The sequence below is a fragment of the Aythya fuligula genome, chromosome Z (assembly GCF_009819795.1).
Source record: "Aythya fuligula isolate bAytFul2 chromosome Z, bAytFul2.pri, whole genome shotgun sequence".
NCBI lineage: Eukaryota > Metazoa > Chordata > Aves > Anseriformes > Anatidae > Aythya > Aythya fuligula.
Window position 1 is genome coordinate 29,664,631 of NC_045593.1, and position 24,370 is coordinate 29,689,000.

The window sequence follows — 24,370 nt, forward strand, 5'->3', positions numbered from 1 at the left end:
CTTAATTTTTACTATATGTTCTGTAATCAAACCAAAACCGCTGTAATATACTTTATTTTTTTTCTTTTTCTGAATTTAAATTGCCATATGTCCCACTGCCCAAGTGAAGATACTGGCATAATTTTTTTTAATCCAGAGTAACTCCACAGATGGGAAATAGCACTTAACCCCTTTAGAAGAGAGTGTACACAGCTAACATATGAGAAAGGACCTTATCATGATAATTTTTAATATTGCTATTCTGTAGAGACGTCTCTAACCCATTCAAGAACTTAATGAATTAAGTCATTCTGTAAATATGCCTGATATGTTTTCCCCTGTGTAAATGCTTCAGAAATGGTCTAATGAGAAGATTACTATTTTCTACCATGAAATAGTAATAACTGTTGATCTGTTCCTGTCTGTCATCTCGTGCTCTGGTAGCTATTAGATAAGGACGTCAGACCAGTCACGCACTTGACAGAAACTACAGAAAACAACACTGGTAAATAAAAGCAGGGCAAGGGAGTACATGCAGCCCCAGAGTTTGTACACAAAGCCAAAGCCAGGGTAAAGGTTTAAGAATGTGTGGCCAGAAGTGAGGATGAAGGCCTGAACCACTAGGTCACTGTGGAATGGCAATCTCTGACAGGTGTGTCAACAACTTCCAATGAGTGGGTGAAAGATTCACCCAAAACTGGCTGAATTCACTTATGTCATCTGAAAGTGAGAAGTACTTTCACCTCTTACCAATTCCCTGAACCATTGACCTCTTGCATCTTCCTTATACAAAATGGAGTTACAACTGCTTTCCTCAAAGAAATATGTTTGTATATCAGTAATTAAAATCTAGTGAATGTTTTTCTCAGGATTATAATTGTGTGCTCTCCAGATTACTGGGATTTCCATCACGGTAGAAGATTAAACACTATAAAATATATTAATAACATACTGCAATCTATAATTTAGAACAATGAAAAACAGGGTGATTAAACAAATAATGTTTTTAAGTATCCTTATACATATGGTAAGAAGTCATTATTTTGTTCACATTGAAGTGTGATAGCTGTCCTTGATGGCTTTTCTACTGGAAGCATCTTTACCTATGCTTCTTCAGTCTTGCAATCTGGTAGACTTCTGTTTCAGTGAACTAAGTGGAGATCTATAACACCATAAACTACTTAAATAATTTGAAAGGCTTATGAAAATAGTTCAAGATGTGTTTAAAGATTAAAATTAAATTACTTTCAAGCAATTTGCTTTCACATCACTGAAATATCTAAAGTCATCAAATCAACCAAAGTCACGGGTTTGTACCTAGCCAGCATAAAATAAATCCTGATTAGAAATTAAGCTCTCAAACCAATGAATTAAAAATAAAATCAATTCATTCAAGTTTGTTCTTACATAATAGTAAAAAATGTCAAGTTCCTGCAGAAATAGTCAGTATTAAGAGAATATTGAAAGAAAAGAGATTAATTTACGACTCTTCTACCACAAGTAAACAGAAACACGAATCTTGGGGTTCCCATTCTGTAAGGTGTTACCAAGCGCTTTTGAAGTTTAGTGTCCCAGCCAGTATGACCTTCCTTGACCAGGGCATGGGTGGAGATCAAGGCGGAAGGAAGTTTGAAGGAAGTCCGTGAAATGGAGTTGTATGGAAAGCCCACCACACCAGCATCAGGCTGGTATAGTGGAGTCCCTTTCAACTCTCCTTTCCCATGTAAACCCAAACCTAGAGCAACTGTTCCCCAGTGGCTGTTATCAACAACTTTCTGAACACCAAGTCCATTTCCACCAGTCCTGACAGATCTGAAGGCAGTCCCAACTCAGGCTCAGTGTGAAACAAGCAGGGGGTGGTCTTACCTTTCAGAGTCCGCTGATGAGAGAAGAGGTAACTGGGAAGAAGGATGGAGAGGACTACTTTGTACGTTACGTGCTGGGGATGGGTGGCTGCTGGGCTGAGACAAAGACACAGCCCCTGCCACTGTTCCTTTTCGAGTTGTTTGCGTGCTGGGAAACACAGACACTGAAACCAAAAGGAGAGATAAAACCTTCATCAGGCAGAGGCAGAAAAAATAACTAAATAATCTTTGTTGCTCCCAAATGATGCTCTCATAAAACCAGGCAGGACAAAATTGTGCACCTTGTCTTGGGAATTTTGCCTGAATCAGCTGCAATTCTTCAATAGATTCATCCTGTATAAAAGATATCAAATATATACTAAGGTATATAGAAAGAAAAGTATATAAGTATATATATAAGGGTATATATATATAAAGTATATACATGTATAAGGTATATACAAAGCATAGTGTTGTAAGTAGTGAAATACTTCTATGTGTTCCCAACTGCAAACTTGACATTTCTCAAAGACCTCAACCCAAACCAAAATATTATTTCTCCCAGATTGCCCAGTAATATATGCAAAAATGCTAACCTAGTATTAACAGTTTCATAGGTTTCTGTGGAGGTTTTTGGATGCATTTCCAAATAAGGAAAGCTTCTAAATGATTAAGCACTACAGCACTCCCCCCTGTGCCCTAATGAGATGTTCACAAACCCTGTAATCTAATTTTCAGAAGTTCCTAAATTTAGGCAGTAAGACCCTGATTATCAAATCCTTCTGAAGGTCCAGATACAAAATTATTTTCAATTAAATCTGTCTCAGGTAGTTTATGTTCACATTGAGTAGTAGCCAAATAAATATTCCTGAATATTTTATGAGCCCTGTTACAGCCTGTAGGCTGTCTACAACATGAAAATGAGCTGTCACTGCTTGTCATATCACAGAATCACAGAATCTCTAGGTTGGAAGAGACCTCAAGATCATCGAGTCCAACCTCTGACCTAACACTAACAGTCCCCACTAAACCATATCGCTAAGCTCTACATCTAAACGTCTTTTAAAGACTTCCAGGGATGGTGACTCCACCACTTCCCTGGGCAGCCTGTTCCAATGTCTAACAACCCTTTCGGTAAAGAAGTTCTTCCTAACATCCAACCTAAAACTCCCCTGGCGCAACTTAAGCCCATTCCCCCTCATCCTGTCACCAGGCACATGGGAGAACAGACCAACCCCCACCTCTCTACAGCCTCCTTTAAGGTATCTGTAGAGAGCAATAAGGTCGCCCCTGAGCCTCCTTTTCTCCAGGCTGAACAAGCCCAGCTCCCTCAGCCGCTCCTCGTAGGACTTGTTCTCCAGGCCCCTCACCAGCTTCGTCGCCCTTCTCTGCACCCGCTCAAGCACCTCGATGTCCTTCTTGTAGCGAGGAGCTCAAAACTGAACACAGTACTCGAGGTGCAGCCTCACCAGAGCCGAGTACAGGGGAACGATCACCTCCCTAGCCCTGCTGGTCACACTGTTTCTGATGCAAGCCAGGATGCTGTTGGCCTTCTTGGCCACCTGAGCACACTGCTGGCTCATATTCAGCCGACTATCCACCATCACTCCCAGGTCCTTCTCTGCCTGGCAGCTCTCCAACCACTCATCTCCCAGCCTGTAGCTCTGCTTGGGGTTATTGCATCCCAGGTGGAGGACCTGGCACTTGGCCTTGTTAAACTTCATGCAGTTGACCTCAGCCCATCGGTGCAGCCTATCCAGATCCTCCTGCAGAGCTTTCCTACCCTCAAGCAGATCGACACATGCACCTAGCTTGGTGTCATCTGCAAACTTACTCAGGGTGCACTCAATGCCCTCATCCAGATCATCAATGAACATATTAAAGAGGACCGGCCCCAGCACCGAGCCCTGGGGGACGCGACTAGTGACTGGCCTCCAACTGGACTTCACTCCAGTTACCACGACTCTTTGGGCCCGGCTATCCAGCCAGTTTCTAACCCAAGAAAGCGTGTGCCAGTCCAAGCCAAGAGCAGCCAGTTTCTTGAGGAGAATGCTGTGGGAGACGGTGTCAAAAGCCTTACTGAAGTCAAGGTAGACCACATCCACAGCCTTTCCCTCATCCACCCAGTGCGTCACTTTGTCATAGAAGGAGATCAGGTTCGTCAAGTTGCATGACTTGGCCTGATTGCCTGCTTGCCCTGCAAGTGCCGTGTGATGACACTCAAAATAATTTGCTCCATGAGCTTCCCTGGCACTGAGGTCAAATTGACAGGCCTATATTTCCCCGGGTCTGCCCTCCGGCCCTTCTTGTAGATGGGCGTCACGTTTGCTAGCCGCCAGTCAACTGGGACCTCCCCTGATAGCCAGGACTGCTGATAAATGATGGACAGTGGCTTGGCTAGCTCCTCTGCCAGTTCTCTCAGTACCCTTGGGTGGATCCCATCTGGCCCCATCGACTTGTGCACATCCAAGTGCTGTACCAGGTCGCCAACCATTTCTTCATGGATAGTGAGGGCCACATCCTGCTCCCCATCCCCTTCCACCAGCTCAGTGTACTGGGTATCCAGAGGACAACTGGTATGGCCGCTGAAGACTGAGGCAAAGAAGGCATTGAGCACCTCAGCCTTTTCCTCATTTTTGTAACTAGGTTTCCCCCCGCATCCAGTAAAGGACAGAGATTCTCCTTAGTCCTCCTTTTTGTGTTGTTTTCTAAAAATAAGTTTTGTTTAGGCCTAGTTTATAGTATAAAATTAAATCTGTAAAGCTTACATTATGCTAGTGAGTATGTTGGAGCTAATGATTCAATTTTATTCACAAAATCCTAAAATTTAAATCAGTTTGCCAAAAGGTGAACTCATAACAGGTCTTCCTATGGCTAAAATACCTGCATGGATGCTGTAGAACAAACACTGATTTAGGACTAACCCCACCACAAACCCCTCTGCAAGAAAATGACTTCTCAGGTAACAATTTTGAATGTTGGTGTCCAAGATCAAAACGTTGAGAAGTTCATCTCATTTCCTGAGTCCTCAGCATATCTTTGTAATGCTTCTGTTCCTCCTCATTAGCCAACCTATGTGACACTGAGTACTCAACAGGCTACAGCAGAGTTAAGGAAAGTTTCAAGAGTGTAATTATACTGTAACCTCATTACAGAGCAGTCCTGGAAATGTTTCAGCCGGTGGAGATGACAGAAAATGGTGGAGATGGACAAAAGATTTTGAGTAAAAATATCTAATACAGACTGTTAAAATTTAGGGAAAGTAGGCATTAGCCACACTGTTGGGCAAAGCTGGAGAAACGGAGACTGGCCTATCATGTGGCAAGGTTGGCCAACAAAAACACCTATGGCTGCCCTCTGCACTAGCCCCTACTGTTTGTTAAATCTTATTTTGGCCAGAGCCTCCCAATGACAATGCAAGTGACATCAGACATCTAACAGTTGAAGGCCTTTCCCAAATCTTGGAAAGACACAGAGGATGCAGATCCCACAGTGATATGAAAGATACTTTAAGCCAGAGAGGTAACTCAGTAAGAAAGGACTGGGAAAGAACCTCTCTAAGATAAGCAGAAAATAGCTTTTTTTTGCTTGTTTTTTACTTTCATCTTGCACCCCTAAAACTGCTCTCTTCACTGCTGTCTCTTGGAGTAGCATCAAGATGAATGCAGAGGGAACGAAAAGAATGCTCTTTAGAAGTTACCATTTCATGCTTACATGCAGCATGGGAGAAAATATTGAAAAATAAATTTACGTTCTGACAGAATAAGTAGAGAGACTATTTAACATAAAGCAGTATATTCAAAATAAACTGTTTATCTAAGTAAAAGAAGAGAGAATTTTAATTACTCCTTGATATAGAAAATATGGAGTAACCTGCATTTTTTTCAATGAGAAATGTGCAAGAAAATACAACAACTTGATTTTTCCAGTACTGTGATCTTAATGTTAAAAACAATTTATTTCAAGACTGTGGTAGATAAGGAGTGAAAAGGCTGGACTATAAATGGGTTTCCAGCCTAAGGTGGCAGTTGTTCTTCCCTGTCCTAGCTGAAGATGAGGATTTCAGGCAGGTACTTTCTAAGTTGTGACTGCATGTTTCTGGCTAGACCAGGCTGTTGTGGTAACACAGGTTCCCTCAGCACTGCCAGAGATCTGGTAACTCTGCCCTTTGGAAAAGGCTACCTGCAGCCAGGAATGGGCAACCACCTGCCATCTGCAGAAGCTTCTTTTTCTAAAACAGAGCAACCCAATGCCCACTGAAACATCCACCATCATAGCCTATCTACTACAGTAGTACCTTTTGGATATGTTTCCCAGGAATTCTGCATTTGTTTCTGTTTCTGATGATCGGAGTGTAAAATAAGAGCTAACTATGACAGAGATCAGAGAAGCAGGTAAGACATTCATGTAAAACAAAACAAAACAAAACAAAACAAAACAAACAAACCAAAAAAACAAAACAAACAAACAAACAAAAACCACCACAAAACCACAAAGAATTGTGGCTACTGTTCCTCTGTGTGCCTTCCATAGCTCAAGCCGCATCATGATTTAAAGATGCATTCATCCTGACTATGAACCTTGGGCTGGATTATAGCCACAAAGATCAATCAATTACAGCCACAGAGAAGGAGGGGGTCAAGTTTTCATTTCTGGAGTCCCATCACAAACTCATTTAACAAAACATAATTAATTTCCAAGAGAATACCTCTGTAAAGATATTTTCTTTATGAGAAGCTAAACTCACATGAATTCTCATATATATAGGAATAAATTAGGTGGATAAGACAGAAAAAGCAGGCTCTGAATAAGGTTCCTCTAAAAAATCTCACAGAAGCATCACATTAAAAGTTTCCGAATCCAATGCTTAATTTTTTATTTTTATTTTCTATGGAGCCAGAAACCTATAATTTCATGGAACATTTTTAAAACAAGAATAATCACACTTCTCTTTGCAAATTATCAACCATGGTATAATTTACTAGCTTGGATTTAGTACTACCAAATAAGAACTCTGTCAATTTCTACCCCCAAAACACTTCTCCTCTTACCACTGCCACCATGAATTTGGAGGTCTGAGAATCAGACCATACAGGAATAACAGTGTGAAGATTTCATTTCATAGCTCAGAGCCGATTAAAATTACATACTTATTAATTTGCAAGATTGGCTTTTTTAATTACTGTATTTAACTTTCTAGTTCTTCCAGGAACATTTATGCTGTTCTTGTGAACAAGGAATTTGGTAGTGCACAGAAGAAAGAATCTGAAATGCTTTTTGCACTTTGGAGCATCCCTTTCATATATTCCTCCCTTTTTTCTCCCCTACACATATTTCTCTATGTGATTTTCTGGACAGAAATTTGTGCATGTGCTGTGCTGATCCTTATGTGGTAAGCCCAGCAAATGTAAAACATGCCTCCTGTGCTCTAATAAACCTGCACAGGAAGGTTTCTGAGAATCTGAAGATTCCAGCATCCATGGGACTTAACCGGCTACTGTGCATTAAAAGAGAGAGCAGAAGTCAAAATTACAGTACAAGATAAACCTGTCTCCAAAGTAGGTCCAATGTATGGACCATCAGCACTGAAGGTCTCTGAATCCTTCTCCAGATGTTCTGTAGACAGATCAGAGATATAGAAAGCACCCAAGTATAGGAGGCACTCAGAAAGCTGGAGTATTTAGACTATCTCCTCAATATACTTGGGTAGAAGAAGCAAACAAGTGTAGGGAAGCCCCTGGTACATAAATCCAGTCTTGTAATTTGGAGACCTGTTTAACCAATCAATTTCTTTTCGGACAACTTACCTTAAATACTTAGAAAAGTAAACACTTAGAACACATAGTGGTTTTGTGATAAAGATCCTTCACAAATAAATATTGTCCTGAGACACCACACAGTTTACTAAGACTCTTTTTCTCTACTTAACAGCTTAGAAAACCAGAAGGAAAATTAACAAGCCATCAGAGGATTACTAACCGAGTCAATTAAAATATCAGAGTTAACTTAGAGTTAACTTAGCGACCACTGACAAAAATATTAAAATGGTCCTTTGCTAAAAGCCTCCGAATTGCTATTCCCAAAGCTGACTACAATACAAATAAGGAAAGTCTTGTGGTTGTAATTTTTGAACATTCTTTGATCTCTGAGGTGTTCATGACAAACATTTAGTATAGCCTTTTTGCCTCGTCCTTGCAATGATGGGGACTTGGACTGATCATTAGCTAAAAAAGGTGGACATACTGGAAACTTTCATAATTTTCTTATCTGTGATTAAGAAATGGTGAAATCCCTGAAGCAATGAAGTAAGGTCTGGATTGGGATTTAAGGTTCTTCCTGCCATGGCATCAGAATTTAGATTTAAGGTTCTTCCTGCCGTACATCATATCCTCACTTTTCAAGACAGATTCTTTGTTTCAGAGGACTGCAGTTTCCTAAGTTCCATCTCATCTTGAAGAACAGAACTAGAAAAAGTGCATCTGCTTTGTTGCTTACGCTGTTTATGCCAATTCATCAGTGAACGTTCTCTCTTTCACAATGTAAACTCAATCATTCCAATTTTTGAAAAACCATTCAGCTCTCTCAAAATGAAAAGTATAAACTCAGAAGTAAAACTGGAGAGTAGAGGGAATCTGATGGGAAAGAAAATATCTTCATTAAAATAGGTACAAAAATAACATTAACACTTTTCCATCCACTGTAATTTGTGTATGGTCCTACCTGGTAGTATATTACACATATTAAGAATTCTGAATACATATGCTATACTTAAATTCAGTCAAAAAGGTGACAATAGAGATCCCCTTAATTGTTGGTCACTATACATCACCTCCTCTTCTGCATTCCTTATGCATCAAAGACAACCGTTTTTTGTTGTAATGACCATTCGTGTCTCAGTTGTTCTTTTACATTCTTCTTTTCTTCCAGTACTGAGCTATCCAATGCCAGTGTTATTGGCTTTAACAGACTACATTCCCCTCAGAAATCTCACACGCTGTTCCTTAACGGTTAGGGAACTCCCACACTGGAAGAATTTATAAAATTATTTCATTTTCCCTGTATACCTCCTCTATTCTCTACCTGCCTGTTGAATCTATCTACTGCCTATCATTACCTTAGATAGAAATTCCTTTGGGAAAGGATTCTTACTTATTACATGTGTAGAGCACCTAGCTCTTTATAATTTCTTTGGGGGGTAGGAGTGGGAGTAACCCACACAAATAAATGGTATTTAAGTAATGATTTTCTCAAGTCACAGGTATGAAAGTATTTAGGTGGAAATTTCATGGTACTGGAGTATAAGACATTATTTAAAATATAGTTAGAAACTCATTGCAAAACCTTTAGTACATTTCCCAATCAAATTTGAATTTCCAACTTAAAAACAAAATCATACACTTGAGAAGCTATAGTAACATCATTTGCTTGCTTCAGGGCAAATCGGAGTGTGATAGTCAGTAACTATTTATATATGGCACATTCCTATTTAATTTTAATATGGAATGGCCAAGTTCTAACTGAACAGCTCTATAAAAATATAAAAAAAATGTACTGCATAATTTGTGATTCTTTCAGCCTTAAGGATTTTATACTGCAGTATACTAAGTATGCCAATAATGAGTTCACAGTAGAAAGATCTTCATTTGTGTGTTATTATTACTGAATCGCTCAGATCTTCACTCTGAAGATCTTCACACCCGAGTAAGCCTAAGTATTCTTAAAAACAAAACCCTACATTCCACCATAATTTTTGCATTTTATTAGGAACGGACTTTCTGAATTTCTGTTTTACAAAATATTATGCTTATCCATAGAAGAGTATGTATAGCTGCTTAACTTTATACCTGTTAATATGTAAGGCTCACTGACTTCAATAGACCTACTCTTGTGAGGATAACTAAGGATACGTTTATGTATATTCAGGATCACATATTTAATTAGTTTAATTAGTTTGAATTAAATTTTATTTCCATCACAAAACTCAGATAATTGTTGCCACTCAGAAAGGCGATAAAGTGTGATTACTTAAAATTATGCCTCATGTAAGCATGTCTTTATAACCATATGCTTTTGGATATTAATTTTATTTTCTTAAAAAAAGATGAGGCTATTTCTATATAGCATTCTATAAAGACAAATTGATTTAATGTTGGCTGTATTTTCAGTAATTTTGTGCTTATTGTTATCAAAAGATTACTCATGTTACCTCACTGCATTAATAAGATTACACTCAGTTCAGATTTCTGTTACGAAATCACAAAGGCCACAAGATCAGACAAGCATTACGCAGTCTTAAGTTATGTAATGAAGAAGATTATCATTGTATTTTCTTTTAAATATATCTGTGTTCATATATTCTGTACCTGAACAGAGTTCTGGTTCTGGGGAACAAAGATCACAGTAGGCATTGTTGCACTTTTGTAAGTAGAAATGGACTGGCATCTAATTGTCTACTTTCATTATCTCTTACATATTTCTAATAGTTTGTTTCCAAACATCTATTCTGTAGATCTCATAGGAAAGGAGAAAGCCTACCTTTGCTTTAAATGTGCTTAAATGATAAGAAAAGCAGCCAGTAAGTAAGAAAATTTTGATTTAAATGCTTTGGAAGAATGGAAATCCGTTTGCATTTCTACTTAAAAAGCAGCACAGGCAAGTCAGCTGATATACATTCTATCAGTTCCCTGTAAAAAAGTTACATGCCTTATTGTTCAGAAAAGTCTCAAAGTTTTTTCTTTATATTTAAAAGAGACATTACTTTCAGAGAAGATGGAAGGGTAAATTTTCTAAGCAAGCACACAAGCTTTCATGTTTTGCTTTTCATGCTTAGGGGCATGAATAATTTCTATGTAGCCATTTGGAGCTATCTAGCTTTGCCATATAATACATTATTATGTAGCAGATCTGATGAGTGCTTAATGAAACAATTACTTTCAACTGCATCAGGCTGTTGTCAAAATGAAGTGACATGGATTCAAGATAAAATGCCCAAAGCTAACATGTAAAACAACACTACTATCTTCTCTGTAGTATGAAAATAAGACTAGAAGAAATTTGCTAAGTTATATATAGCTCTTAACATGTGTAAAGGAAAACAGTTTATTACTTACAGAGAAATTAATGATGAAAACAGTGTGTCGATTAATAGTACGAAAATTGCTTCACAATAGAAGCAATGCCAAGCAAGAAAAAAAAAAAAAGAAAAAAAGAAAAAAAAAGAAAAAAAAGATATATCAAAGAGTCTTGACAGTTGGTAGTGTTGTGTTAACCCTAACTATTAAAAGGCAAGGCACGAATGAGATCACAAAAAGTATGACACAGTCTCAGAATTTGTCTATGGGACATCAGGACTACAGACAACTGTCAGCTAGGAGCTGGCTGGAAATGGTTGCTTCACTTGGCATAGGATCTTGACAAGTCATGGGGCAGCAGTTAATTCAAGGTGCTATCAGCCTAGGTTCAGATTCACCCAGAAGCATGAGTTTTAACTCTGAATCATAGTCTGGAAGGCTGAATTCTAAAAGAGCTCAGGGCTACATGGATTATAATAAAAAACTTCTGTGAGAATGTCTTCAATTTCTGAAAAGCTGGTCTCAGATGTAGGTACTGCACTTGTCTGACATACTGTCCCCACCTAGCTTCCACCCTACTTAATCACCTGATAGGAAAAAGAGAAAGGAAAAGCTGAATCTTTTCTTCTCTAACTCTCAGGTTTGCATCACACTGGGTAATGCCAGTAAATTTTTATTTTTGTTTTAATATAAACATTTCTCACCATCTAACTTCATCTCAAAGTGGGAAGCAAAGTAAGCAAATCTCAAACTAAGCAAATATAACCACTACCATGTCACTAGAGGTTCCATGGTAACCAACAGGTCTTTAAAATCTGAACTTTCCTTTAGCTCTCAGATAGCAGGTGCTGTACTCAGACAGTAATCAGATGAAGGCATGTAAAGGTTAACAGCCTACTAGTAATGCCAGCTAATGCATAAATTATGATATCACAACTTTAACAGACAACTTTAATTTTCCTGATTTTTGTCATAGAAGCCTACATCAACACATGTAGTTCATGGCATCCTTGACAAAAAGTTTCCAAGCCTCTCAGTAAAGTAAACCTCTTATTAAAGTGCTCACTTTATATAATGTCATTTTCAGCACTCCACATATCATTCAGCCAATCCTCTCACTTCCTACATCTGGTTCTCAATTAAAAGTTGGACTACTAGATGATGCAATGCATTCTGTTCAACAGTTAAAAACAGATGTTTTCACAACTACTACAATACTCCATAAAAATATAAACATCCTGCCTGGTCTTGAAGTTTGAGATATATTTTCACTCATGATTTCTCAAGTGTTTTATATTTAGCTGAAACATGAATAGCACATTTAGCCAGGTATTATAGATTTAGATATAGTAATATGAAAGTCTCAAGTATTTAACTGAAACAATAAAAATAGGATTATCACATTTATAGCACAAATGTGTTTATTGTTGTATTTATAATCATAATATGAAAGTTTATAACACAGCATTTAAGTTCACTGATATAAATCTATTAGAAAATTGATATGTGATAGAAGCATAATGAACAGGAATAACATCCTCTTTAAAACTAAATGAAGGTTAATGAATTCAAGATGTCTACAAGTAGACATCACTTGTAGAAGGGAATTGCTATAAGTCAAATGCCTATAGAGATATTTTTTTTTCTTGATTGTGGTAGGTCTTTTTCATGGACAAAATAATTTTTCCCCCTTCTCTTCAAAAAAAAAAATCTCTTTAAAATATTTCCAGATTATTTTGCAGATTCTGTTATTCTCATATGATAGATATGAAATTTAGAATACTTTACAAAATCATCCATAATCCCAGACAAGCAATAATATATCAGGCTGTTTTTCTATCTTTTTCTATACCTGAGTAAATATCATGCATAGGCCCTGGGGAGTGTCCCATGGTATTATCCGCAACATCATGTGGTGATGGGGCTGGCTGGAGGGGCTGGATTGTGAGGCAGTCATTCAGGATGTCCTGGCCAAGCTCTGAGCTTGATCTCAACTGAAACACAAGAGATTAAAAAAAAAAAAAAAAGGAAATAAAACACAAAATACTCAAAGACATTGAAAAATTGTAATAAAGGAATGTTGAGGAGTTAGATAAAGGAACTGACCATATGAAGAATCTTTGTCTTTTACATCATGGTAAATATCTTTCCACTACAGCACTACAGTAGGTATTTCTCAAATCTTGTGAAGGAAACTTCCTCATGCTTGATAAGACTACATGTATACTCAGGAAAAGGGCTACTTGTACAGGTAGGACCTTGGACAGATGAACTTACATGTGTTCTCTTGCCATACGCTGCAAAGGATAGAATTGCCCGATTCATGGATAATGGAGACTTATCAAATGTCTGTAATTTCTTATATCAGCAGAGTAGTACTATAAAAAAAAATAGAGACATTTTCCTGCTGGTTTGGTGTCCTTAACTAGCTCTCTGAAGGATGAGAAAAGCATCTTCGGCAGTGGCAGTGGAAATGAGGTACTGGGAATGAGCAACGAGCAGTGATATGACTCAGGATGGTCAGGATGGAAGTGGCACCACTTCATATGGATCAAAGCTGTCGCAAGACCAAGTTGTTAACCTGACTAGAATCACATTTGTTTTATAATATGGCTGAACTGATCTGAAAATGAGTGCTGTCAAAAGGGACAGTTTACCAGCTACACAATGCCACACATCCTAGTCACTTGCACAGTACTTTAGCCATAAAGAGCAAGTCTGTTTATCTGTTTGATCTGGCAAAAAAAAGTAATTCTGCAAGCAATTAATAAATAGCAATTCTTTCCTGGAGAAGAGGAGGCTCAGGGGCGACCTTATCGCTCTCTATAGGTACCTCAAGGGAGGCTGTAGCGAGGTGGGGGTTGGTCTGTTCTCCCATGTGCCTGGTGACAGGACGAGGGGGAATCGGCTTAAGTTGCGCCAAGGGAGTTTTAGGTTAGATGTTAGGAAGAACTTCTTTATTGAAAGGGTTGTTAGACATTGGAACAGGCTGCCCAGGGAAGTGGTGGAGTCACCATCCCTGGAGGTCTTCAAAAGACGTTTAGATGTAGAGCTTAGGGATATGGTTTAGTGGAGGACTTGTTAGTGTTAGGTTAGAGGTTGGACTCGATGATCTTGAGGTCTCTTCCAACCTAGAAATTCTGTGATTCTGTGATAAATTAACAGGAAGAGTTTTCCTTTGAATAAAAATGGATGAATGGGCTCACCCTGAGGCTATAATACTATTTAAAACAAAAGAAGAAAAAAGGAGACTTGCTGCAGTGGCCTGCCGTGGAGCTGTTCTAACTGTCATGTAAAACTGCAGCATAAAGTTTCTGGCAGATGGATGCTGCTGCAGGCTGCTGGCACTGATGCATGTCTCAACACCCTGCTTCATGTTACAGTCACATACATAAAAAATTTGCCTGTTCCTCACAGCTGTCTCAGCTCATAAGTTAGTGTATGCATTTAGAAGTATGAAAAAGCAGGGTCTGTGAATATATGCAAGTGGGGCACCACAGTGGCTGAGATGCAGATAGATATCTTGTCACCCAAGATGATGAACAGAGAATTCTTAGCAAAGCAGCATGATGGAGAGAAGCCTCACTTAGAGCTGGAGGACTTCATGTACTCATGCATCAGACTCCCAAGATGAAAACATTACAGATACAACAGGCTTCTTCTTCCCTTTGGTGCCATGAAAATTGAGCAGATAAAAGTAACTGGAATATAACTCAGCACCTCTAGCAAACTCCTAAGGGGAGGAAGGAAAACAAGAAGAGGAATTTCTGCCCATCCTGTATTTAGAAATGAAGAAATAAGAGTAAAAGGGAATGATTCTCAATGCAGAAAGACCCATTACTATGCTACAAGATCCTGATACTCATTAAAATGACTTCTGATGACATGCAGAAGCATAAAACTGTTGCAAGAGAATGGAGAGTTGGTCTTACACATCATAAGCACCAGAGGTGTGGTGATTGTAACACAGAGATTATATGCATATGTGCATGCTGCATGTTCTTCTTTCTGTTAAAAAATTGAGTGAGTCATCATTAAATCTGAAGGTAAATTAACTTTGTGAGGTATATTTGTTGTGTTGGAACTTATCTAAATCATACTGGGCAGCAGGGATGGGAGAATGGTGAGGAAAGGGAGGAAAGAAACGAGAAAGAGAGAAAGGGAGAAGGAGAGACAGGGAGAAAGCTGCTGAACACTTTTAATTTATTATCCATACTTACACACCACTGTACGTCCAAATGTTTCTTCCAGAATAGCATTTATGGTTTTATGATGTCAATTGTCCATTATTTATTATGTTATTACTGCTCATATGAGTAACATGGCTTTTTCATGAAATGTGGTGCATATGAAATTAAATGACAAATATATCCAGATCCAAATTCTTATTAATATTATTTTTCATAGGCATTATACAACATTAAATTTCTATGCAATCTAGTAAGAAAATATGTATGAAAATATCTGACTTCTATTAAAAATAAGGATTCTGTCACACAGAATATAAATGTACAGAGGTCACCTGTATGAAGTTGCTTGCTTATGCCATTTTTTTCTGTGAGCAAGAAAATGGTAAATTTTTAAACGATTGAATAACACTCGCTATGGATGAAGCAGAGCAAGGAAATGTGAGCTAAGTACTTATACACTAGTTAGAAGCATTGCATAACAATGACAGCCAACTGGGTGTAAGTGTGTAACATGCATTTTCCTCTTTTGCAATGTTCAGGAGATTTGCTTTGCATTTGCAAAATCTAAAAGCAAACAAAAACTAGGATCAACAACAAAACCAAACAAAACCCATGAAGCAAACACTAGGACGAGACAGCTGTAATCTGACTTTTGAAGAGTATTACACTGATTTGTACAACTGCAAACAAATACTGATAATTCAAATTGCCACTAAATGTACTACCATAAGTCTTTAAACTGTCACCGGATAAAAGGTGCTGCGCATAACTTCACCTTCCTCCACTGCATGTGATATGTATGTGCGTTGCTATTGAAGAGTGATTACTTTTGCAGCATCAGAAAGGGTAGGGAGCAAGGGGTAGAGGAGCTCTTCTCTACTCTCCCACTTAGCAGAGTAGGACCATAAATGTGTAAATATTGCTTTAGCAGAAGGAGCCATTGAATCACAGCTGCTTCCCAAACTAGACACAACTTCTGGGGAACTCCATTCCACACCATTACTGTTATCTCTTGAGTGAGACAGTGACCATGCTGTGAATGCTGGGTCCTCCTTCCTCTGTTGTCTAAAGCTCTGCATCTGATCAATTTTTTTTTAGGTATTTCCTCGGTAGGAATTAGCCTGTACCATTAGATGCAAGTATTGATCTGCCTGAGGGTAGGAGAGCTCTAGAGGGATCTGGATAGGTGGAACCTATGGGCCAAGGCCAACTGTATGAGGTTCAATAAGGCCAAGAGCTGGGTCCTGCACTTGGGGAGCAACAATCCTATGCAATACTACAGGACAGGAAAAGAATGTCTGGAAAGCTACCTGGCAGAAAGGGACCTGGGGGTATTGGTCAATAGGCGGCTGGATATGAGTCAGCAGTGTGCTCGGGTGGCCAAGAAGGCCAACAGCATCCTGGCTTGTATAAGAAACAGTGTGGCCAGCAGGGTTAGGGAAGTGATTTTCCCTCTGTACTCGGCTCTGGTGAGGCCGCACCTCGAGTGTTGTGTTCAGTTTTGGGCCTCTCACTGCAAGAAGGACATTGAGGTGCATGCTCTGGACATGTCCAGAGAAGGCCTATGAAGCTGGTGAAGGGCCTGGAACAGAAGTCCTATGAGGAGCAGCTGAGGGAACTGGGGTTGTTTAGTCTGGAGAAGAGGAGGCTCAGGGGAGACCATATCACGTGGTACAATTACCTCAAATGAGGCTATAGCAGGCTGGTTATAGGTCTCTTCTTCCAAGCACCAAGGAAATGGCCTTAAGTTGCACCGGGGAAGGTTTAGGTTGGATATTACAAAAAAAAATCTTTACTGAAAGTGTTGTGAAGTGTTGGAACTGGCTGCCCAGGAAAATGGTTGAGTCACCATCCCTGGAGGTCTTCAAAAACATGTAGATTAGAGCTTAGTGATGTGGTTTAATGGTGGACTTGGCAGCACTGGGTTAAAGGTTGGACTAGATGATCTTAGAGGTCTTTTCGAACCTGAATGATTCTATGATTAACAGGGCTGACATAAGCTGTGACCTTTTGGGAAGCAACACAGCTGGCAAAAAAACAAAAACAACAACAACAAAAAAACCAAGTCTTGTTCAACTGCATCTGATCAAGGCATTCTTTTTTTTTTTTTTTTTTTTTCCTACAAAAACATTGAGGTTAAAAAAAATTCTCAGTCAAATGTTTTTGCCTATTTTTATAGACACCTTTAACAAAAAGCTTTAATTGAAACAAGTGCTTTACATTTTGTCAAGGGCAGGGAAATCTGAGTTTTCACACTTACTTGAAGAACAATGAAAAGACAGACAATATCAAAAACAAGCAAATAAACCAACCATCCAATGCAGCCATAAAAATTTATCTTCAGTTAAAAAAAGCTATAAATCTGAAATAATAGTTGACCAGATCTAACTGCTGCAGTCTGTTTCTTGTCCTCTTCCAAAGATAATGCATTTCACTTGCAGGTAGACTGTAGAGTTATCAACTGGCTGTAAAAGACAGTAGATGCTCCGCTTGACTTCTGTATAAATTATATCCCAGCACAAAAATCCTGTCATTATGGCTGCAATACATTTCCCTCTTGATCACTCAGCTGAGCACCAGTACAATCACACCAGAACTGAAAACTTGCCAATCTATTTGGGAGAACTCTAACATTAGAAAGTTACCTTGCTGAATGATGAAATCAGTAACTGAAAATCTTGCCATGCTGAGCACAGAGATTTTCAGAGTGCTGCAACTTAGCCCAAAGTTAACAATCAACTGCTCACCCTGCTTTTAAGTTCCCTGTGTGAAATGTTTGTTCTAAATGATAATTTTGCAACTTTAATAGCTCAGTTGCATGGAAGACTTGACAGGTTTTATATTTGGAAATCTGAGCCTTTCCCATTATCACAATGTGGTGATTTTTTCTAATACACAAAACAAACCACTGTCAGTCATAATTTATAATTGTTTTACGCTTGCGATAATCAACTAATGTTCATCACTTTCAGAAAACTAGATTTAAATTCTAATGTTATATTAGCATTTTAGGTATAACTAAATAATTACCCGAGATTAAATGATACAAGCAGAAGGGAGTAAGATTTCTACATTCTTCAGTTTTCAATGTGATTATATTTGAGTCCAAGACCAGAGACATGCTGTTGGTTTGACGTATGACATACTTCCAAAGAAAATGTTTCCTTAAAAGAAAGGATCATTTGTTTTATGTTTTTCTAAACAGCCTGTGTTTTATCTAAGATCTGCATGTTTTTGTACAACCTGGCTCACTTCTTCAGCATTACTCCTGTTTAGTAGAAATCTGATGCCATCAAGGAAAACATCTGCTTATGAACATTGTTGGTTAGAAGAGATGTAGTTTTGAATTTTTCAAACATGATTAGTTTGTTTCCAAACTACATTAGGCAGGATGAAGTGTGTTAAAGATTTATAAATGTGGTTTTCTTTTCACTATACAGCTAAGGAGGAATCTTTGTTATTCAGCTGTTTGTGTATTAAGTTTACTAAGCTGTATTTGTCAAGCAGGAAACAAGCCAGTAGTCTTCCATGTGTTTTTGTTGTTCATATGTTAAGTTGGCATTGGAAGAGCTAAATATGACCTGTCTACAGCAACCTATACCTTATACTAACTTTTTAAAGGAATAGCCAAAAATTTATATTTTCTTGCACATTCAGAGCCATGTTGTGTCCTGTTAGCATCATGACAGCACAAATATGTGACCACTAGAAAAGTACAAGTTCAATATGAAGCCAAGCAATGTAAGAGTGTTAACACATTTTATGGGTTTTCTTGCTAGATCATCTATTTGTTCACACAGATCAGTGTCAAGGTCAAATGTTTTCTTACACAGTTCTAAAACTTGTTGACAATAGAAAGTAAAAGTTCATACTTAATAAGTGTCTTAGTTCTTGCATCTGGAGGCTGTAGACATTCTGGAACAAAGAGGCACTGTAGGATTCCTCAATAACTGCTCCCAGTAAATCATCTGTGCAGGATTTCTAGAAAGCCATAGCATAATTCTGCTAATTGTCTACCACTGCTTTCCAATATGTATGCAGAAATTTTTTATCTGCTCTTGCATTCTGTTTCAATTAAATCCTAGGCCAGGAAAACAGAAATTAACTAGCCTGAAATTGAAATTAAAACTGAAATTAAACTGAAATTAAAACTGAAATTAAACTAGCCTATATGGATAGTGTAACTGTTAGGTTCCATATGAGAAACAGTTACTTTTGTTCCACTCAAAGTTTTACTGCAAATGTTTGACTTCAGAGACAATAGTAGCCTTCATCTTTGTGACCTACCTTAACTCAAGAAAACATACCACAGCCTCTTGTGTTAAAAATCAAAAGTACTGGAACCTACATAGCTAGTTAACTTTGAGAAATCATAAGGCAACAAGAAATTCTGTTTTAGAAACACTAAACTCTTGTAAGAGGCTAACACTGTTATGTTAAGATGGGTGACACAAAATGAATTTTACCTTTGTTACATGTACATATTAACAAATATGTATATTAACAAATATATATAATAACAAATTTATTATATATGTAACAAATATATATTTGTTATAGAAAGAATATATATATAATATATATATATATAACAAATATATATGTATCTTTGTTATACAAGAACTTCTCTTTTGATCAGTATTATTTTAATTTGGAAACTAATTTGGCTTATTTCTTTACTAAATTGATATAGACCTATAGACCAAAAACATCATTGTAAGGTGAAAAACTTCAAATTGAACAAATCCTAAAGGAAACCTGAGATTAAATAAATAAATAAATAAATAAGAGAGGTCGAAAACATCAAACCAGCAACGTTACTATAAGGAAGGTAAGTACGGTTCAAATGAGATATGTTGTAAGTGGCCATTTTCTGAGATAAACAAAAAAGCTTGCTTGGTCATAATTCTGTTGAAAACTAATGTCCTAAATTTTTCAAGTTCATTTTGCCCTGCATATTTTCAAGTACTGCCTTTTAACGTAAAAGGCTCCTAAGGATGCTCCTTGTTTTGCCATCTACTGGCTTGGAAAAAGTGCACATTTTCACAAATCTTGCTTTCTTTTATTTCTCATTCTAGTCATAGGACTGGAAAGCATCCACAGAAATGCATGTATACACACACACACACACATTACCTCCCTCCTTGTCCCATATCAGATTGTATCAAACTTGAAAACATGCAACTACCTTATTAAAAATGCTACCTACACAATACCTATGACTATTCCTATTTCTTCCTTTTTTTCTCACTGTTATAAGAGGCTTGTCGCTGTTTTTCGTGTGAACAGTAATCTAGAGTTGAACTATGAAATTCAAAAAGCAGGAAAAAAGTCTGATCCACTTTATGTCAGACTGATTTGGAGATATAGCTTTTCCAGGTGAATGCAGCTTGACAAGGAACCCACTTGTACTGCAGAGTGATTTGCTTTCCCTTATTGAAAACAGAACTGCTTGGCAAATTTCCACTTCAGGACTGGAAAAAAGTGGAAAATAAATAAGTACCCATCCACCTGATGTTTCAGTTAAACCAAATACTTGTCACAGGTTACCAAAAAGTGCCATGAAAATCTGTAAATAGTATATACGCAATTATTTGTGTATACAAACAAAGATTTTTTAGATTTCACATTCCCTTTAATACTCTGCAACATTGCTTACTGTACCACTGGCTTCAGAGTCAAATATTTGATTTTGTGGAAACTGAGCATAAGTACACCAGTTCCTAAAAGGAAACACTTGTCTGTGTGAAATAATACTTGATTATAGAACAAGACTAGAAATTAAAAGAAAAAAAAAAAGCTTTGGCAGCTTTACTGTTAAGAGATCCAAATTATTATGCCTTCAGGAATATGATTTTCACTCTTCCAAAGACTCTTTAGGACATCTCTGTACAGTTTCACCTACTGCCTATGAATTTGTGAGCTGTCAATTTAGTATGTTTCCTTGCTAGATGATGATGGGTGTGTTTGTTGGATTGGTAATGCTGAATTTCAGAGTTCCTATAGCTTCCCATGTACTGTGGGAGACTTTGTTTGTTTGGTTGGTTGGTTGTTTTTGTTTGTTTTTTGTTTATGTGCTTGGCTTGGTTAAAGTCCTTATTCAGTTTACTGTGCAGCCTCACAAACAACCATCAGCAGATGGGGCAGAGCTCTGCAGCACAAGGAGGAAAAACACAGGAAGATTTAAGCTTTCCTCACACAGGGATTGCTAGTGAAGCCAGTATCTCGCCCACTCATTGCTTCAGTAGTAAGTAGGACTCCAAAATTGGTATCTGCCAGTGCAGGCCAGCTGCCAGGACCCACCTCCAGTAGCACTAAATCTGCACAGCAGGGATGGACATTCCAGACTGGAAGGACAGTCAATGAGGATGCTCTTAAAGACCTGAAGGGTGTTTGGGCTGCGGCTGGATTGGCTAACTGAAAACTAAATAATAAAAAATGCTATGGGCATGAACTGACAGCTGTTGCAAGAGTTTTGAGACAATCTTGATTTTTTTTTTGGCACATGTATAATTTAACAAGGCTGATAGCACTTCTTCTGGTGTACTTTCCAACATATCACACTGCCAGAACTCACAGGACTATAAAATCAAGGCAGAAACCAGGTGCAGGGAGACATCATGACATGAAACAAAAAATGTTAACATCCGAGTGAACCACCAATCTGCTGACATTTCAAACTGCATGTGTCTTGATGGGATGTACCCATGACATGCAAGGCCACTCTATAATCTTTACTTGATCATGGCAACTGGGAGAAGTGCCTGAAAACTGGAGGAAAGCAAATACTACTCCTACCTTCAAGAAGGGCAAGGAATGCCCTGGGAACTACAGGCTGGTCAGCATCACCTCAGTCTCTGGGAAGGTGATGGAACAGCTAATCCTGAAAACAATTTCCATGCACAAAAAAGGTGACCTTTTCCTCTATTCAACATTGATGAGGCCACACCTGGAGTACCAGTAATGTTTCCATTTCTGAGCACCCCAGTACAAGAGAGACATAGGCATACTGGAGAGAGTCCAGTGGAGGGCCACCAAGATGCTGAAGGGACTGAAGCACCTCTCCCATTAGTCTGAGAGAGTGGAGATTGCTCAGCCTGTAGAAGAGAAGGCTTAGGAGGATCTTATCAATGTGTATGAATACCTCAAGGGAGGGTGCAGAGAGGACTGAACCAGGCTAATTTTCAGTGGTGCCCAGTGGTAGGAGAAGAGTCAATGGGCACAAGCTGGAACACAAAAGGTTCCATTTGAACTTCAGGAAGCACAGCTTTACTGTGTGGGTGATGGAGCACTGTCACAGGTTGCCCAGAGAGGTTGTAGGGTCTTCCTCCTTGTAGAACTACAAAAGCTGCCTTGATATAGCTGGAGGGAAGCTGCTCCAGCTATCCCTGCCTGAGCAGGGGGTTGGACCACAGAACCTCCACAGGTCCCTTCCAACCTTAACCACTCTGTGATTCTTTTATTTGGTGACTGTAACAACTACCAGTTGCAAGACCACTATGAGGAATATGTGGGTGTTTTCCATGTTTCCTGCTTCCTGAAGAGCAGAGCTCCACACAAAACTGGCACAGCCCATCCCCAGGATAGATCCTCCTTGCAAGTTCTGCCTTGTTTATCCTACTGCAGCACCTGGGACAATGGCCACAGCCAGCCCTCCTTGCTTTCAAGGTCTGTTTTCCTATTTCTCACTCACCACGCTCAAAAGAACAGATCACTTGTGTTATCAAAAGTTTTCCAACAACTTGTGCAGTTAAATTCCTTAAACACTGCTGACCATTCCTAATCCTTTTTTTTGCCAGCACCCCTTTCAGCAAAAATTGCTGCACTCCATGGAGCCTGATTTATATTTCATTTTGAAAACAGGAAGTAAAGGGATTAAAGTTGAGGATTAAAACAGTTACTCTTTGCTGCATTTTTTTTTCTGCAGAATAGTTTGTTAGTTGCCATGGGCACTGCTCAGTGACCCTTAGCCCATGAATGCAATTCTTTTTGCATTAATGACATCTTTTAAATGGACTTCATAGAAAATAAATAAGGGAAAATATCCTTATGTTCAACTGCTCTGAAAGAAAGAAAATACTTTTGCTTCTTTTTCTCTCCATTCTCTCTCTTTTGCACTTTTAACAGTGAAATTTGAACAGTGAAGTTTGAACAAGGGCAACTGAAACTTGAAAGGTGCAGAAGTGCACTGGGCTCGTACTGTAGGCCCTGGACAGAATCCGTTTGCTCTCCGGAAGGCAGGTGTTCAAAAACAGAGCAGTTTCACCAGATTAATATAGTCACATAATAGACAAAGTTGTTGGTAACTGGCTTAATGCCCTAATAGCCTGCTGAAATACCAATGATGTATTCTTCTAACTCTCCTTAGCTAACTCTCTCCTCATCAATTAATCATTCTGAATAAAAGAACAGAAAAAAGAAGTGAATTAATTTTCTGTAAGAAATTTATTAAGTGGTGTTTCTTGGTTCAAAAAAAAAAAATCAAATACTGACAAATTAAAGGAAATGTGTTGCAAAATGAAATAAAACAATGATACTAGCAAAAGAAAATCACAATACATTGTTTTCTATTTGTGTTTGCCACTAAATCTGACGGCTGGCATAAAATTTTGTTTATCCCAAGACTTTAAAACAAGCCAGTAGTTTCACTGATGTGTAGTAAAGTGCAGTAAAATCAACATGTAGTCACAATAAAAAAAAGCCTGCTTTTACTGTAAAACAATTTAAACAATGAACAGGCAAGTAGCATGCAGCACTGTAATAAGCAAGAACACTATTTATTTTATTATTTTATTTTATTTTATTTTATTTTATTTTATTTTATTTTATTTTATTTTATTTTATTTTATTTTATTTATTTATTTATTTTTCCTGGGGGACTGAAGCATTTGCTGTAAGATGTACAGGTTTATATGTGTTATGCAAAAAAGATTCTAAGAGAGAATAAGAAAAGGTGAATTGCTAGAAAGTGATATAAAATGACCAAGGCTCATAAAGATTCAGTCATTGAGATCTGCCCATGAAGGTAGAGATTTTATATTCCCTTTTCACCGACATGAGGCTTGCAGAAGAACAACATCTGCAGGATCATCACTAGCTGTGCATAGGTTCCTCTGCAGAGCCCTTCCATTTCAGTTGGGACCTTGGTCAGGCCACGCTGCAAGGTAGTTCCAGCAATTGCTTTGGCCAGATGATCCATGTCTTTATTTCCTTACTTCCAACATGCTGCACACCTAGAACGGACTTATCTACTCTGCTAGCCTCTACTACAACCCAAATTAGGAGT

The 24,370-nt window shown here is 38.3% G+C and overlaps 1 protein-coding gene across 1 annotated transcript in view; it reads right to left on the reverse strand.

The window, feature by feature from the left end:
- GLIS3 (GLIS family zinc finger 3) overlaps nucleotides 1-24,370 on the reverse strand; it is a 167,476-nt gene that overhangs the window by 17,165 nt on the left and 125,941 nt on the right. The window contains exons 6-7 of the mRNA XM_032206148.1: nucleotides 12,747-12,888; nucleotides 1,846-2,008 (exon numbers count right to left, since the gene is read on the reverse strand). Of these exons, the coding sequence (XP_032062039.1) occupies nucleotides 1,846-2,008; nucleotides 12,747-12,888 (305 nt within the window). The remainder of the gene's footprint in view (nucleotides 1-1,845; nucleotides 2,009-12,746; nucleotides 12,889-24,370) is intronic.